The 16,552-nt window shown below is 51.8% G+C and overlaps 1 protein-coding gene across 1 annotated transcript; it reads left to right on the top strand.

Annotated features, from left to right (window-relative positions):
* Positions 1-7,145: 7,145 nt before the first annotated feature.
* Positions 7,146-13,769, top strand: LOC309562981 (oocyte zinc finger protein XlCOF8.4-like). The gene is made up of 4 exons (XM_082267307.1): positions 7,146-7,602; positions 8,313-8,441; positions 8,528-8,651; positions 12,649-13,769. Exons 1-4 carry the CDS (start codon positions 7,396-7,398, stop codon positions 13,725-13,727), a joined length of 1,539 nt encoding a protein of 512 aa, XP_082123433.1. The 5' UTR covers positions 7,146-7,395; the 3' UTR covers positions 13,728-13,769.
* The last annotated feature ends 2,783 nt before the right edge of the window (positions 13,770-16,552 follow it).

Genomic DNA, 16,552 nt, shown 5'->3' with positions numbered 1-16,552 from the left:
GGAAGTAGAGTGACCCCCACTGTCAGTGGCTGTGGGCTGCAGGTCAGTGTTGCTAGGGGGGATTTGTAGGGGGGTCTCCAATACAGGACGTCATGGGGGGCCCCCAATAACACATCCAGGGGCCCAGTCCTTTCCATAACAGTAGGCTAGCCAATCAGAGAGCAGCTGGAGTGGAGAGCCAGCACCTGATTGGCTGCTTTGCAGGTGGGGAGCCCCAGGCTTTATAATCAGAAGACATTTCTATAATAGGAGGATTATAATGTAGAGGAGGAGGGAAGAGATCAGCCAGACCCCCATTGTTCTACATTGTCACCAGGAAATCTGGCGTCACCCCGGGGTTGCGGATATAAATAATAATAATGGAGATACGGTGCAAATTATTACAATAGAGGATTTATATAGAGACAAAACTTAATAATATAGAGGTATAATGAGAGGGTTCGGAGGGACCTGGTCCCCAGAGCTTACAATCTATAGGAGATGGACAAGTGATACACAAGCTAATAACAGTGGGGGAGGAGCTGATAGAGAACTCTGAAGTTCAGTTGTTGGGGGGGTGGGATAGACTTTACTATAGAGATGAGGGTTGGGGATCACCTAAAGGAGGAGACAAAGTATGAGAGATGGGGGTGAGGAGTTACAGAGGAAGGGAGAGGCTCTAGAGAAGTCATGGAGGTGAGCATGGGAGAAGAAAATGAGGAGCAGATAGGAAGGTGAGAACTGACCCAGGGATGAGGGGTAGCTAGAGAATAGAATGAATCTGAGGTCCGAGCCTTGGAGGACCCCTATGGAGAGAAGAGGAGAAGATAGAGTTGTGGGTCTGAGGTCAGAACCTTGGAGGACCCCTATGGAGAGAAGAGGAGAAGATAGAGTTGTGGGTCTGAGGTCTGAGTCTTGGAGGACCCCTATGGAGAGAAGAGGAGAAGATAGAGTTGTGGGTCTGAGGTCAGAGTCTTGGAGGACCCCTATGGAGAGAAGAGGTGAAGATAGAGTTGTGGGTCTGAGGTCAGAACCTTGGAGGACCCCTATGGAGAGAAGAGGAGAAGATAGAGTTGATGGTCTGAGGTCAGAACCTTGGAGGACCCCTATGGAGAGAAGAGGAGAAGATAGAGTTGTGGGTCTGAGGTCAGAGCCTTGGAGGACCCCTATGGAGAGAAGAGGAGAAGATAGAGTTGTGGGTCTGAGGTCAGAGTCTTGGAGGACCCCTATGGAGAGAAGAGGAGAAGATAGAGTTGTGGGTCTGAGGTCAGAACCTTGGAGGACCCCTATGGAGAGAAGAGGAGAAGATAGAGTTGTGGGTCTGAGGTTAGAGCCTTGGAGGACCCCTATGGAGAGAAGAGGAGAAGATAGAGTTGTGGGTCTGAGGTCAGAGCCTTGGAGGACCCCTATGGAGAGAAGAGGAGAAGATAGAGTTGTGGGTTTGAGGTCAGAACCTTGGAGGACCCCTATGGAGAGAAGAGGAGAAGATAGAGTTGTGGGTTTGAGGTCAGAGTCTTGGAGGACCCCTATGGAGAGAAGAGGAGAAGATAGAGTTGTGGGTCTGAGGTCAGAACCTTGGAGGACCCCTATGGAGAGAAGAGGAGAAGATAGAGTTGTGGGTCTGAGGTCAGAGCCTTGGAGGACCCCTATGGAGAGAAGAGGAGAAGATAGAGTTGTGGGTCTGAGGTCAGAGCCTTGGAGGACCCCTATGGAGAGAAGAGGAGAAGATAGAGTTGTGGGTCTGAGGTCAGAGCCTTGGAGGACCTCTATGGAGAGAAGAGGAGAAGATAGAGTTGTGGGTCTGAGGTCAGAACCTTGGAGGACCCCTATGGAGAGAAGAGGAGAAGATAGAGTTGTGGGTCTGAGGTCAGAGCCTTGGAGGACCCCTATGGAGAGAAGAGGAGAAGATAGAGTTGAAGGTCTGAGGTCAGAGTCTTGGAGGACCCCTATGGGGAGAAGAGGAGAAGATAGAGTTGTGGGTCTGAGGTGAGAACCTTGGAGGACCCCTATGGAGAGAAGAGGAGAAGATAGAGTTGTGGGTCTGAGGTCAGAGCCTTGGAGGACCCCTATGGAGAGAAGAGGAGAAGATAGAGTTGTGGGTCTGAGGTCAGAGCCTTGGAGGACCCCTATGGAGAGAAGAGGAGAAGATAGAGTTGAAGGTCTGAGGTCAGAGTCTTGGAGGACCCCTATGGGGAGAAGAGGAGAAGATAGAGTTGTGGGTCTGAGGTGAGAACCTTGGAGGACCCCTATGGAGAGAAGAGGAGAAGATAGAGTTGTGGGTCTGAGGTCAGAACCTTGGAGGACCCCTATGGAGAGAAGAGGAGAAGATAGAGTTGTGGGTCTGAGGTCAGAGCCTTGGAGGACCCCTATGGAGAGAAGAGGAGAAGATAGAGTTGAAGGTCTGAGGTCAGAGCCTTGGAGGACCCCTATGGAGAGAAGAGGAGAAGATAGAGTTGTGGGTCTGAGGTCAGAACCTTGGAGGACCCCTATGGAGAGAAGAGGAGAAGATAGAGTTGTGGGTCTGAGGTCAGAACCTTGGAGGACCCCTATGGAGAGAAGAGGAGAAGATAGAGTTGTGGGTCTGAGGTCAGAGCCTTGGAGGACCCTATGGAGAGAAGAGGAGAAGATAGAGTTGAATGTCTGAGGTCAGAGTCTTGGAGGACCCCTATGGAGAGAAGAGGAGAAGATAGAGTTGTGGGTCTGAAGTGAGAACCTTGGAGGACCCCTATGGAGAGAAGAGGAGAAGATAGAGTTGTGGGTCTGAGGTGAGAACCTTGGAGGACCCCTATGGAGAGAAGAGGAGAAGATAGAGTTGTGGGTCTGAGGTCAGAACCTTGGAGGACCCCTATGGAGAGAAGAGGAGAAGATAGAGTTGTGGGTTTGAGGTCAGAGTCTTGGAGGACCCCTATGGAGAGAAGAGGAGAAGATAGAGTTGTGGGTCTGAGGTCAGAGCCTTGGAGGACCCCTATGGAGAGAAGAGGAGAAGATAGAGTTGAAGGTCTGAGGTCAGAGCCTTGGAGGACCCCTATGGGGAGAAGAGGAGAAGATAGAGTTGTGGGTCTGAGGTCAGAACCTTGGAGGACCCCTATGGAGAGAAGAGGAGAAGATAGAGTTGTGGGTCTGAGGTCAGAACCTTGGAGGACCCCTATGGAGAGAAGATAGAGTTGTGGGTCTGAAGTGAGAACCTTGGAGGACCCCTATGGAGAGAAGAGGAGAAGATAGAGTTGTGGGTCTGAGGTGAGAACCTTGGAGGACCCCTATGGAGAGAAGAGGAGAAGATAGAGTTGTGGGTCTGAGGTCAGAGTCTTGGAGGACCCCTATGGAGAGAAGAGGAGAAGATAGAGTTGTGGGTCTGAGGTCAGAGCCTCGGAGTACCCCTATGGAGAGAAGAGGAGAAGATAGAGTTGAAGGTCTGAGGTCAGAGTCTTGGAGGACCCCTATGGAGAGAAGAGGAGAAGATAGAGTTGTGGGTCTGAAGTGAGAACCTTGGAGGACCCCTATGGAGAGAAGAGGAGAAGATAGAGTTGTGGGTCTGAGGTGAGAACCTTGGAGGACCCCTATGGAGAGAAGAGGAGAAGATAGAGTTGTGGGTCTGAGGTCAGAACCTTGGAGGACCCCTATGGAGAGAAGAGGAGAAGATAGAGTTGTGGGTCTGAGGTCAGAGTCTTGGAGGACCCCTATGGAGAGAAGAGGAGAAGATAAAGTTGTCGATCTGAGGTCAGAAACTTGGAGGACCCCTATGGAGAGAAAAGGAGAAGATAGAGTTGTGGGTCTGAGGTCAGAGTCTTGGAGGACCCCTATGGAGAGAAGAGAAGAAGATAGAGTTGTGGGTCTGAGGTCAGAGCCTTGGAGGACCCCTATGGAGAGAAGAGGAGAAGATAGAGTTGTGGGTCTGAGGTCAGAACCTTGGAGGACCCCTATGGAGAGAAGAGGAGAAGATAGAGTTGAAGGTCTGAGGTCAGAGCCTTGGAGGACCCCTATGGAGAGAAGAGGAGAAGATAGAGTTGTGGGTTTGAGGTCAGAGTTTTGGAGGACCCCTATGGAGAGAAGAGGAGAAGATAGAGTTGTGGGTTTGAGGTCAGAGTCTTGGGGGACTCCTATGGAAAGAAGAAGAGGAGGGTATAGAGTTGTAGGCTGAGGTCAGAGCCTTGGGGGACCCCTATGGAAAGAAGAAGAGGAGGGTATAGAGTTGTAGGCTGAGGTCAGAGCCTTGGGGGACCCCTATGGAAAGAAGAAGAGGAGGGTATAGAGTTGAAGGTCTGAGGTCAGAGCCTTGGAGGACCCCTATGGAGAGAAGAGGAGAAGATAGAGTTGTGGGTTTGAGGTCAGAGCCTTGGGGGACTCCTATGGAGAGAAGAGAAGAAGATAGAGTTGTGGGTCTGAGGTGAGAGCCTTCGGGGACTCCTATGGAAAGAAGAAGAGGAGGGTATAGAGTTGTGGGTCTGAGGTCAGAGCCTTGGAGGACCCTGGTGGAGAAAAGAGGAGAGATAGAGTTGTGGGTCTGAGGTCAGAGCCTTGGGGGACCCCTATGGAAAGAAGAAGGTGAGGGTATAGATTTTTGGGTCTGAGGTGAGAGCCTTGGGGGACTCCTATGGAAAGAAGAAGAGGAGGGTATAGAGTTGTAGGCTTAGGTGAGAGCCTTGGGGGCCTGTACAGTTAGTGGAAGAGGAGGTAAAGTTGTAGGTGACACTGAAGGAACGCGATGATAAGTAGGGGGAGAACCAGGAAAGTGCACAGTCTTGGAGGCCAAAGGAGTGGAGTTTCGGAAGAGGAGAGGGTGTTCTACTCTATCAAAAGAAGAAGAGAGATCCAGGAGCAGGAGGACAGAATTGTGCCCATTGGTTTTGGCCGTTAGATAATGTGTGAGTTTTAGGAGAGCAGTGTCTGTGGAGTGTTGAGGGTGAAATCCAGACTGAAGGGGACGAAGAAGGTTATTCTCGGTAAGTTGGTCACTCAGTTGGTTGTAGACCAGATGTTCAAGGAGTGTGGAAGAAAAGGGGAGCAAAGAGAGGGGTCGCAGATTGGTAAGATCGGTGGGGTCCAATGGAGGCTTTTTTAAGTATGGGGGTGACTAGTGCAGGTTTTAGAGTGTTGGGGAAGATGCCAGAAGAGAGGGAGAGATTGAAGATGTGAGTTAGAGAGCGTAGGATGGAGCCAGGGTGATCGCAGTATTTTTCGAGGGAACTGGGTCCAGGGGACAGGTGCTTGTCTATAGTGGTGGGATTAAATGAGGGAAGTAATGATTGTACCTGTGGACATGGGGTGATAAGTGGGGGAGGTATCTGTGCATTGGAGATCTCATGAATTGTATCAATCTTATGACTGGCGATCTCCAGGGCAGTAAGTGAGTTAGTGGGTGGAGGCAGTGGAGGACAAAGTAGAGAGTTGAAGTTAGAGAAGATTTGATGGGGACAGGATAATAATGTGTTAATGAGAGTGATAAAATAGGTGTTCTTGGCAGTGAGGAGGCGGGAGTTGTGATTTTGGAGGGCAGATTTATATTGGTTGAAGTCTTTCTGAGGCTTAGTCTCATACCACAGACGCTCAAGAGCGCAGCTACTTTTTAAGACTTCTGGTGTTGTCTCTTTGCCAACGTTGTAGGGGTCAGGGCCTGATTCTGTGTGTAGTGAGGGGGGCAGGCTCGTCCAGGGTGGAGGACAGGGACCTTTTGTAAACAGAAGCGGCCAGGTTGGGGCAGGACAGGGATGAGATTTATTCATAGAAGAGAAGGGTTGAGATGGAGAAAGTTTCTACGGGTAACTGTTAGGTGGTTGGAGGCGGAGGAGAAGGAGAGAGTGAAACTAATAAGGCGGTGATCAGAGAGAGGGAGAGGATTGTTGGAGAGATTGTACAGAGTTCACTGGTGGGGTAATATAAGGTCAAGAGTGTTGCCATCGGAGTGAGCAGAGGCATGTATCCATTGTGTGTCCATTGTGAACCAATTGTGTGTCCATTGTGTGTCAACTGTATGTCCATTGTGTACCAATTGTGTGTCCATTGTGTATCCATTGTGTGTCTATTGTGTATCCATTGCGTGTCCATTGTGTGTCCATTGTGTATCCATTGTGTACCAATTGTGTGTCCATTGTGTACCAATTGTGTGTCCATTGTGTATCTATTGTGTGTCTATTGTGTGTCCATATCCATTGTGTGTCCATTGTGTATCCATTGTGGGTCCATTGTGTACCAATTGTGTGTCCATTGTGTACCAATTGTGTGTCCATTGTGTATCCATTGTGTACCAATTGTGTGTCCATTGTGTATCCATTGTGTACCAATTGTGTGTCCATTGTGTATCCATTGTGTGTCCATTGTGTACCAATTATGTATCCATTGTGTGCCTATTGTGTATTGTCTATCCATTGTGTGTCCATTGTGTATCCATTGTGTACCAATTGTGTATCCATTGTGTGTCTCTTGTGCATCTATTGTGTACCAATTGTGTATCCGTTGTGTATCCATTGAGTATCCGTTTTGTGTCTATTGTTTACCAATTGTGTATCCATTGTGTGTCCATTGTGTGTCCATTGTGTATCCATTGCATGTCCATTGCTTCAGGTAAAAGGAGTAAGGTAGTCTGAGAAGTTTAGAAGTAGCAGGAGTGTTTGTATTAGCAGGGATGTTGAAGTCATCAAGAAAGCTAAATACCAGTCCAGGGGGTTGATAGATCCTGGAGAAAATGAACAAATACAGTGAGCTTCAAATGAGGTGAGGGACAGAGAGGGAGGCGAATGAAGAACCTGAGTGATGCTCAGTAGCGAGGAGTCTGACTGCACCTCCCTTCCATCCACAACGTCTGGGAGAGTGGGTCAGAGGAGGTCACGATGGGATAGAATAGAAGGAGAGGCAGAGTCAGAATCCTGAGGCCAGGTTTCAGGAACAGCAAGTAAATTAAAGTTAGTGATAGTTTATGGAGAGAGGTGAGCTTGTTACAGAGTGGGTGTTCTAAAGGGTGCATGAGAAGGGGAAGCTGGCTCTGGGAAAAAGAGGAAGAGAATTTAGAGTAGATTGTGGCCGCTCTCAGAGGTTAGCAGTTGGGTGTGGGGGGGAAGTTAGATAGTGGAGGACCACGATTAGGGAAGGTGTCCCCAGAAGTCCGGAGAAGCAGAAGGGTGAGGGAGGTGAGATGGGAGTCTGATTTATGAGAGTGTGCATGTGTCAGTTATCTGGAGGTTATGTCACTTTGTGGGGTCATGACTAGCAGAGGAGATTGTTTTGTAGGATGGAAGGGTAGAGAGCATATTATAGGATGATGAGAGTAGTAGTCAGACTGGGAAGGACAAGCCAGGATGGAAAAAAACAGGATCACCCGCAGTCTGTAGACCTGATAGTAGATGCCTTCTTCTTTGTGCCGGGGCACTAACATTGACACTCTGGATAACTTACCATTGCCCCCAGAGACAACCATTATTCACTATGCTGCCAGTGATTAGCCAATCAGTTTTCACCATACCGACACCGATCAGACATCTCACCGGGAACCATCATTTTACCCATCGACACTGTGTAATATATAATCCCTTCCTAGGTCAGTGCCGGATGGACATGGAGAAGGACCAGAATGACATCACCTACAGGATTCTCAACCTCACCCTGGAGATCATCTACCTGCTGACCGGAGAGGTGAGGAGGATTCTGGGAGGTCACATGACATCACTTTTATCTCTATTAATAAAACACAGACCTGACCGGAGAGGTGAGGAGGATTCTGGGAGGTCACATGACATCACTCTTATCTCTATTAATAAAACACAGAGCTGACCGGAGAGGTGAGAAGGATTCTGGGAGGTCACATGACATCACTCTTATCTCTATTAATAAAACACAGACCTGACCGGAGAGGTGAGGAGGATTCTGGGAGGTCACATGACATCACTCTTATCTCTATTAATAAAACACAGAGCTGACCGGAGAGGTGAGAAGGATTCTGGGAGGTCACATGACATCATTCTTATCTCTATTAATAAAACACAGACCTGACCGGAGAGGTGAGGAGGATTCTGGGAGGTCACATGACATCACTCTTATCTCTATTAATAAAACACAGACCTGACCGGAGAGGTGAGGAGGATTCTGGGAGGTCACATGACATCACTCTTATCTCTATTAATAAAACACAGAGCTGACTGGAGAGGTGAGGAGGATTCTGGGAGGTCACATGACATCACTCTTATCTCTATTAATAAAACACAGACCTGACCGGAGAGGTGAGGAGGATTCTGGGAGGTCACATGACATCACTCTTATCTCTATTGATAAAACACAGACCTGACCGGAGAGGTGAGGGGGATTCTGGGAGGTCACATGACATCATTATTACTGTTTTAATACAGAGTTTTCCTCCTGTGAAGTCTGGAGATCCTCTCACCATCATGGTTCCTCAGTCCCTGAAACCTAAGGGGGACAGTGACCAGAAGATCCTGGAATTGACCAATAATATCATCAAGCTGCTGACAGGAGAGGTGAGCGGTGCTGGGAATTCTGGGACATTATCCAGTAACAGACAAGGGATGTGTCTGGATGGTGACTGTATCATTGTGTGTGTCAGGTTCCTATAAGGTGTCAGGATGTCACTGTCTATTTCTCCATGGAGGAGTGGGAGTATTTAGAAGGACACAAGGATCTCTACAAGGACGTCATGATGGAGGACCTCCACACCCTCCCGGATCCGGGTAAGAGATTAGGTGGTGATGTTGGTACATTGTTGGGTTCAGGAAATGTGTTGGGTGAATAGCGGAGAATGGGGGTCCTCCTCTTGCATTGTTGGCAAAATATGTTTTTGTTGATTGGGCAGATTTTTGTTTTTGTATATTTAAAAGTTTCCAATTATTTATCCTCCATGGACATCTCAGCCTTAGTGATGGCCAGTGAAGAGATTGGCAGAGAGGGGTGGAGGACACTAAATGGAGGTCAGTGGAGGGATTGGCAGAGAGGGGTGGAGGACACTGAATGGAGGCCAGTGGAGGGATTGTCAGAGAGGGGTGGAGGACACTGAATGGAGGCCAGTGGAGGGATTGTCAGAGAAGGGTGGAGGACACTAAATGGAAGCCAGTGGAGGGATTGGCAGAGGGGGGTGGAGTACACTGAATGGAGGCCAGTAGAAGGATTGGTAGAGAGGGGTGGAGGACACGGAATGGAGGCCAGTGGAGGGATTGGCAGAGAGGGATGGAGGACACTGAATGGAAGCCAGTGGAGGGATTGGCAGAGAGGGGTGGAGGACACTGAATGGAGGCCAGTAGAAGGATTGGTAGAGAGGGGTGGAGGCCAGTGGAGGGATTGGCAGAGAGGGGTGGAGGCCAGTGGAGGGATTGGCAGAGAGGGGTGGAGGACACTGAATGGAGGCCAGTGGAGGGATTGGCAGAGAAGGGTGGAGGACACTGAATGGAGGTCAGTGGAGGGATTGGCAGAGAGGGGTGGAGGACACTGAATGGAGGTCAGTGGAGGGATTGGTAGAGAGGGGTGGAGGACACTAAATGGAGGTCAGTGGAGGGATTGGCAGAGAGGGGTGGAGGACACTGAATGGAGGCCAGTGGAGGGATTGTCAGAGAGGGGTGGAGGACACTAAATGGAGGCCAGTGGAGGGATTGGCAGAGAGGGGTGGAGGACACTGAATGGAGGCCAGTGGAGGGATTGTCAGAGAGGGGTGGAGGACACTAAATGGAAGCCAGTGGAGGGATTGGCAGAGGGGGGTGGAGGACACTGAATGGAGGCCAGTAGAAGGATTGGTAGAGAGGGGTGGAGGACACTGAATGGAGGCCAGTGGAGGGATTGGCAGAGAGGGGTGGAGGACACTGAATGGAGGCCAGTGGAGGGATTGGCAGAGAGGGGTGGAGGACACTGAATGGAGGCCAGTGGAGGGATTGTCAGAGAGGGGTGGAGGACACTAAATGGAAGCCAGTGGAGGGATTGGCAGAGGGGGGTGGAGGACACTGAATGGAGGCCAGTAGAAGGATTGATAGAGAGGGGTGGAGGACACTGAATGGAGGCCAGTGGAGGGATTGGCAGAGAGGGGTGGAGGACACTGAATGGAAGCCAGTGGAGGGATTGGCAGAGAGGGGTGGAGGACACTGAATGGAGGCCAGTAGAAGGATTGGTAGAGAGGGGTGGAGGCCAGTGGAGGGATTGGCAGAGAGGGGTGGAGGCCAGTGGAGGGATTGGCAGAGAGGGGTGGAGGACACTGAATGGAGGCCAGTGGAGGGATTGGCAGAGAAGGGTGGAGGACACTGAATGGAGGTCAGTGGAGGGATTGGCAGAGAGGGGTGGAGGACACTGAATGGAGGTCAGTGGAGGGATTGGTAGAGAGGGGTGGAGGACACTAAATGGAGGTCAGTGGAGGGATTGGCAGAGAGGGGTGGAGGACACTGAATGGAGGCCAGTGGAGGGATTGTCAGAGAGGGGTGGAGGACACTAAATGGAGGCCAGTGGAGGGATTGGCAGAGAGGGGTGGAGGACACTGAATGGAGGCCAGTGGAGGGATTGTCAGAGAGGGGTGGAGGACACTAAATGGAAGCCAGTGGAGGGATTGGCAGAGGGGGGTGGAGGACACTGAATGGAGGCCAGTAGAAGGATTGGTAGAGAGGGGTGGAGGACACGGAATGGAGGCCAGTGGAGGGATTGGTAGAGAGGGGTGGAGGCCAGTGGAGGGATTGGCAGAGAGGGGTGGAGGCCAGTGGAGGGATTGGCAGAGAGGGGTGGAGGACACTGAATGGAGGCCAGTGGAGGGATTGGCAGAGAAGGGTGGAGGACACTGAATGGAGGTCAGTGGAGGGATTGGCAGAGAGGGGTGGAGGACACTGAATGGAGGTCAGTGGAGGGATTGGTAGAGAGGGGTGGAGGACACTGAATGGAGGTCAGTGGAGGGATTGGTAGAGAGGGGTGGAGGACACTGAATGGAGGTCAGTGGAGGGATTGGCAGAGAGGGGTGGAGGACACTGAATGGAGGTTAGTGGAGGGATTGGCAGAGAGGGGTGGAGGACACTGAATGGAGGCCAGTGGAGGGATTGTCAGAGAGGGGTGGAGGACACTGAATGGAGGCCAGTGGAGGGATTGGCAGAGAGGGGTGGAGGACACTGAATGGAGGCCAGTGGAGGGATTGTCAGAGAGGGGTGGAGGACACTGAATGGAGGCCAGTGGAGGGATTGGCAGAGAGGGGTGGAGGACACTGAATGGAGGCCAGTAGAAGGATTGGTAGAGAGGGGTGGAGGACACGGAATGGAGGCCAGTGTAGGGATTGGCAGAGAGGGGTGGAGGACACTGAATGGAGGCCAGTGGAGGGATTGGCAGAGAGGGGTGGAGGACACTGAATGGAAGCCAGTGGAGGGATTGGCAGAGAGGGGTGGAGGACACTGAATGGAGGCCAGTGGAGGGATTGGCAGAGAGGGGTGGAGGACACTGAATGGAGGCCAGTAGAAGGATTGGTAGAGAGGGGTGGAGGACACGGAATGGAGGCCAGTGTAGGGATTGGCAGAGAGGGGTGGAGGACACTGAATGGAGGCCAGTGGAGGGATTGGCAGAGAGGGGTGGAGGACACTGAATGGAAGCCAGTGGAGGGATTGGTAGAGAGGGGTGGAGGACACGGAATGGAGGCCAGTGGTGGGATTGGCAGAGAGGGGTGGAGGACACTGAATGGAGGCCAGTGGAGGGATTGGCAGAGAGGGGTGGAGGACACTGAATGGAGGTCAGTGGAGGGATTGGCAGAGAGGAGTGGAGGACACTGAATGGAGGTCAGTGGAGGGATTGGCAGAGAGGGGTGGAGGGCACTGAGTGGAGGTCAGTGGAGGGATTGGCAGAGAGGGGTGGAGGACACTGAATGGAGGCCAGTGGAGGGATTGGCAGAGAAGGGTGGAGGACACTGAATGGAGGTCAGTGGAGGGATTGGCAGAGAGGGGTGGAGGACACTGAATGGAAGCCAGTGGAGGGATTGGCAGAGAGGGGTGGAGGACACTGAATGGAGGCCAGTGGAGGGATTGGCAGAGAGGGGTGGAGGACACTGAATGGAGGTCAGTGGAGGGATTGGCAGAGAGGAGTGGAGGACACTGAATGGAGGTCAGTGGAGGGATTGGCAGAGAGGGGTGGAGGGCACTGAGTGGAGGTCAGTGGAGGGATTGGCAGAGAGGGGTGGAGGACACTGAATGGAGGCCAGTGGAGGGATTGGAAGAGAGGGGTGGAGGACACTGAATGGAGGTCAGTGGAGGGATTGGCAGAGAGGGGTGGAGGACACTGAATGGAAGCCAGTGGAGGGATTGGCAGAGAGGGGTGGAGGACACTGAATGGAGGTCAGTGGAGGGATTGGTAGAGAGGGGTGGAGGACACTGAATGGAGGCCAGTAGAGGGATTGGCAGAGAAGGGTGGAGGACACTGAAGTGTGTAGGATGCTCTAGACACAAAAGGGGGCAACATCTTGATGTCTATGGGGGAGGGGGGTAACATAGTAATAGCCATGGGGGAAGCAACTTCATATTAATGGCCACACTTGGAGGGGTCAACTCCATAATGGCGGTAGTTCTAGGTTGGGATGATGTCCAAGCTCTTGGAAGTGTAATGGTTGGGGGTCCACCAACTGGGCCATGCTGATTGTATATAAAAGGCTGTGGGGGTCATGAAAGGGTTCTTTTTTTCTGGTGATGACCCCCCAATCCCAATCATATATCATTTTCTTTCTACCAATAGATGCGCCCATTCTGGGTGAAAACGCGGAGGAGGAGTCGGCATGGAGGGAAGTTGAGGATCCTCCAGACTCTACTTCCAGTGAAGAAGGGATCTTCACAGACACAGAAAACGATACTTCCCGAGACTGCGCACAGTATTCCTGTCGGATCATCATGGAGGATTCCGGTTCCTGTGAAGAAGGACGCCTCCCACAGGATGAAGTCCCACCCCCATCCAGTCAGGTTAAGTCAGAGCTCCCCCCGAATCGAGAACCCGGTCCCCCATGTATGACATCTACAGATCACACGCAGGTCACGTCTTGTCATGTTAAGGTGGAACCTAACTTGTACAAAGACTTGGTCTCTGCAGAGAGGAGACCCCATATTAAGGAGGAGCCCCTCTCCGATGAAGAGGAACACATCCCAGAGTCCCCCATGGACTGTTCCCAGCGTTCCTCTATAAAGGACGAGTCCATGTCTTGGGATGAAGGGGATTTCTTGAATAGTGGTCTTTACACCCACCATGGACAATACATATCAGCTCATATCAAGATGGAATCCGCCTCCAGTGACAACATACAGAAGCGGTGGCCTTGCTTCGAATGCGGGAAGACGCTGTCCACCAGATCCAATCTTTTCGTCCACCAGAGGTCGCACGTCCGGAAGAAGCCATTCGTGTGCGCAGAGTGCGGCAAAGGCTTCTCCAGCCGTGGCTACCTGGTCATCCACCGGCGGAATCACACGGGAGAGCGGCCCTTCTCCTGTTCCGAGTGCGGGGAGAGTTACATGGCCAAGTCCCAGCTTCTGCGCCACCAAACCAAACTTCACAGTGACAGGCGCTTCGTGTGTGCCGACTGCGGCCGCTCCTTCATCGTCAGATCCGCCCTGAATGAACACCGCAAGATCCACTCGGGGGAAAAACCCTTCAGCTGTGCCGAGTGTGGCCGCTGCTTCAACAGGAAGTCCAACCTGATCTCCCACTACAAGGTGCACACCGGGGAGAAGCCCTACGGCTGTCCCGACTGCAGCAAGAGCTTCACCACCAAATCAGTGCTGAGGGCCCACCAGAGGATCCACATGGGGCTGAAATTCAGATCCTGACCCCGGAGGACTGGTCTAAACGTGGCCCCAAGGGACTGCCTTTTCTGGCTGTGTCCCAAGGGACAGACTCTTCTGACTGGGACCCCGGAGGACTGGTCTAAACGTGGCCCTAAAGGAATTACTTTTCTGGCTGTGTCCTAAGGGATAGACTCTTCTGACTGGGACCCTGGAGGACTGTCCTAAATGGGGCCCTAAAGGACTGCCTTTTCTGACTGTGTCCCAAGGGACAGACTCTTCTGACTGGGACCCTGGAGGACGGTCCTAAATGTGGCCCTAAAGGACTGCCTTTTCTGGCTGTGTCCCAAGGGACAGACTCTTCTGACTGGGTACCTGGAGGACTGTCCTAAATGTGGCCCTAAAGGGACAAACTCTTCTGACTGGGACCCAGAAGGATGGTCTTAAATGTGGCCCTAAGGGGCTGCCTGTTCTGGTTGTGGCCTAGAGGGACAGGCTTTTCTGGCGGGGACCCTGGAGGACTGCCTTTTCTGGCTGTGTCCCAAGGGACAGACTCTTCTGACTAGGACCCCGGAGGACTGCCTTTTCTGGCTGTGTCCCAAGGGACAGACTCTTCTGACTGGGACCCTGGAGGACGGTCCTAAATATGGCCCCAAGGGACTGTCTGTTCTGGTTGTGGCCTAGAGGGACAGGCTTTTCTGGTGGGGACCCAGAAGGATGGTCTTAAATGTGGCCCCAAGGGACTGTCTGTTCTGGCTGTGTCCCAAAGGGACAGACTCTCCTGACTAGGACCCTGGAGGACTGTTCTAAATATGGTCCCAAGGGACTGCCTATTCTAGCTGTGGCCCCCAGGGACAGGCTCTTCTGACTGTGACCTTGGAAGGACTGTCCTAAATGTGGCCCCAAGGGACTGTCTGTTCTGGCTGTGGTCCAGAGGGACAGGCTGTACTGACTGGGACCCTGGAGGTCTGTACTTAATACACTATATTACCAAATGTTGTAACAAGAAGGGGCCATCCCCAAACTGTTCCTAGAAAGTTGGGAGCATAAAATTGTCCAAAATGTCTTGGTATGGTGACGCCTGAAGAGTTCCCATCACTGGAACTAAGGGGCCAAGCCCAACCCCTGAAAAACACCCCCACACCATAATCCCCCCTCCCCCCACACCATAATCCCCCCTCCACCACACCATAATCAATCCTCCCCCCCACACCATAATCCCCCTCCCCCACACCATAATCCCCCCTCCACCACACCATAATCCCCCTCCCCCACACCATAATCCCCCATCCACCAAATAATTTGGACCAGTGCATAAAGCAAGGTCCATAAAGACATGAATGAGCGAGTTTAGGGTGGAGGAACTTGACTGACCTCATCCCGATAGAACACCTTTGAGATGAATTAGAGTGGGGACTGTGAGCCAGGCCTTCTCGTCTAACATCATTGCCTGACCTCACAAATGCTCTTCTGGACGAATGGTGAAACATTCCCATAGGCACTCCTAAACCTTGTGGACGGCCTTCCCAGAAGAGTTGAAGCTGTTATAGCGGCAGAGGGCGGAGCCAACTCAATATTGAACCCTACGGACTAAGACTGGAAGGTCATTAAAGGTCATGTGTGTGTAAAGGCCGGCGTCCCAATACTTTTGGTAATATAGTGTATGGCCCCAAGGGACTGCTTGTTCTAGCTCTGGCCCCCAGGGACAGGCTGCACTGACTGGGACCCTGGTGAATTGGCCTAAATGTGGCCCCAAGGGACTGCTTGTTCTAGCTGTGGCCCGAGGGACTGGCTGTACTAACTGGGGTCCTGGAGGAGTGGCCTAAATGTGGCCCCAAGGGACTGTTTGTTCTGGCTGTGGCTCCAAGGGACAGACTCTTCTGACTTTGACCCTGGGGGACTGTCCTAAATATTGCTCCAAGGGGCTGTTGTTCTATCTGTTGCCCCATTGGGGGACACACTATTCACTGGGACCCCAGGGGACTGCCTGTTCTAGCTGTGGCCCCAAGGAATAGGCTCTTCTGACTGGGACCCTGGAGGACTGTCCTAAGTATGACCTCCATGGACTGTTGTTCCAGCAGTGGCCCCCTAGGGACAGGCTCTACTGACTGGGACCTCGGGGACTGACTGTTCTACCTTTGACCCCCAGGGACTGGCTTGATCTAACCATGACACCGAGGACTTTCTATGCTGTGGGTGATATTTATACATTTTATTTTATTGAGTTTTAGATAATAAAGCTGATAAAACGATCGTTTCTGAGTGTTGGATGTCTCCTGAGAAGCTTCTCCAAATGTACAATCCTGGTTCTTCCTAGGAGGAGCCTGACAACACGTATACCCAGTGATTGGTTCTTCCTAGGAGGAGTCTGACAACACGTATACCCAGTGATCGGTTCTTCCTAGGAGGAACCTGACAACACGTATACCCAGTGATCGTCTCTTCCTAGGAGGAGCCTGACAACACGTATACCCAGTGATCGGCTCTTCCTAGGAGGAGTCTGACAACACGTATACCCAGTGATCGTCTCTTCCTAGGAGGAGGCTGACAACACGTATACCCAGTGATCGTCTCTTCCTAGGTAGAGTTTGACAACACGTATACTCAGTGATCGTCTCTTCCTAGGAGGAGTCTGACAACACGTATACCCAGTGATCGTCTCTTCCTAGGAGGAGTCTGACAACACGTATACTCAGTGATCGTCTCTTCCTAGGAGGAGTCTGACAACACGTATACCCAGTGATCGGCTCTTCCTAGGAGGAGTCTGACAACACGTATACCCAGTGATCGTCTCTTCCTAGGAGGAGCCTGACAACACGTATACCCAGTGATCGTCTCTTCCTAGGAGGAGGCTGACAACACGTATACCC

This window comes from Pelophylax lessonae (assembly GCF_965119305.1).
Source record: "Pelophylax lessonae genome assembly, chromosome: 9".
In the NCBI taxonomy this organism is placed as follows: Eukaryota; Metazoa; Chordata; class Amphibia; order Anura; family Ranidae; genus Pelophylax; species Pelophylax lessonae.
The sequence above is the reverse complement of the archived record's forward strand: the minus strand, read 5'-3'. Positions and strand labels throughout refer to the sequence as shown.

What these genes read in the sequence shown, in the direction of transcription:
- LOC309562981 (XM_082267307.1), top strand. Translation starts at nt 7,396, where the DNA reads ATGCTGCCAGTGATTAGCCAATCAGTTTTCACCATACCGACACCGATC. An exon ending in TCTACCTGCTGACCGGAGAG is followed by an intron (nt 7,603 to 8,312) that starts GTGAGGAGGATT and finishes GTTTTAATACAG; the next exon opens with AGTTTTCCTCCTGTGAAGTC. An exon ending in TCAAGCTGCTGACAGGAGAG is followed by an intron (nt 8,442 to 8,527) that starts GTGAGCGGTGCT and finishes TGTGTGTGTCAG; the next exon opens with GTTCCTATAAGGTGTCAGGA.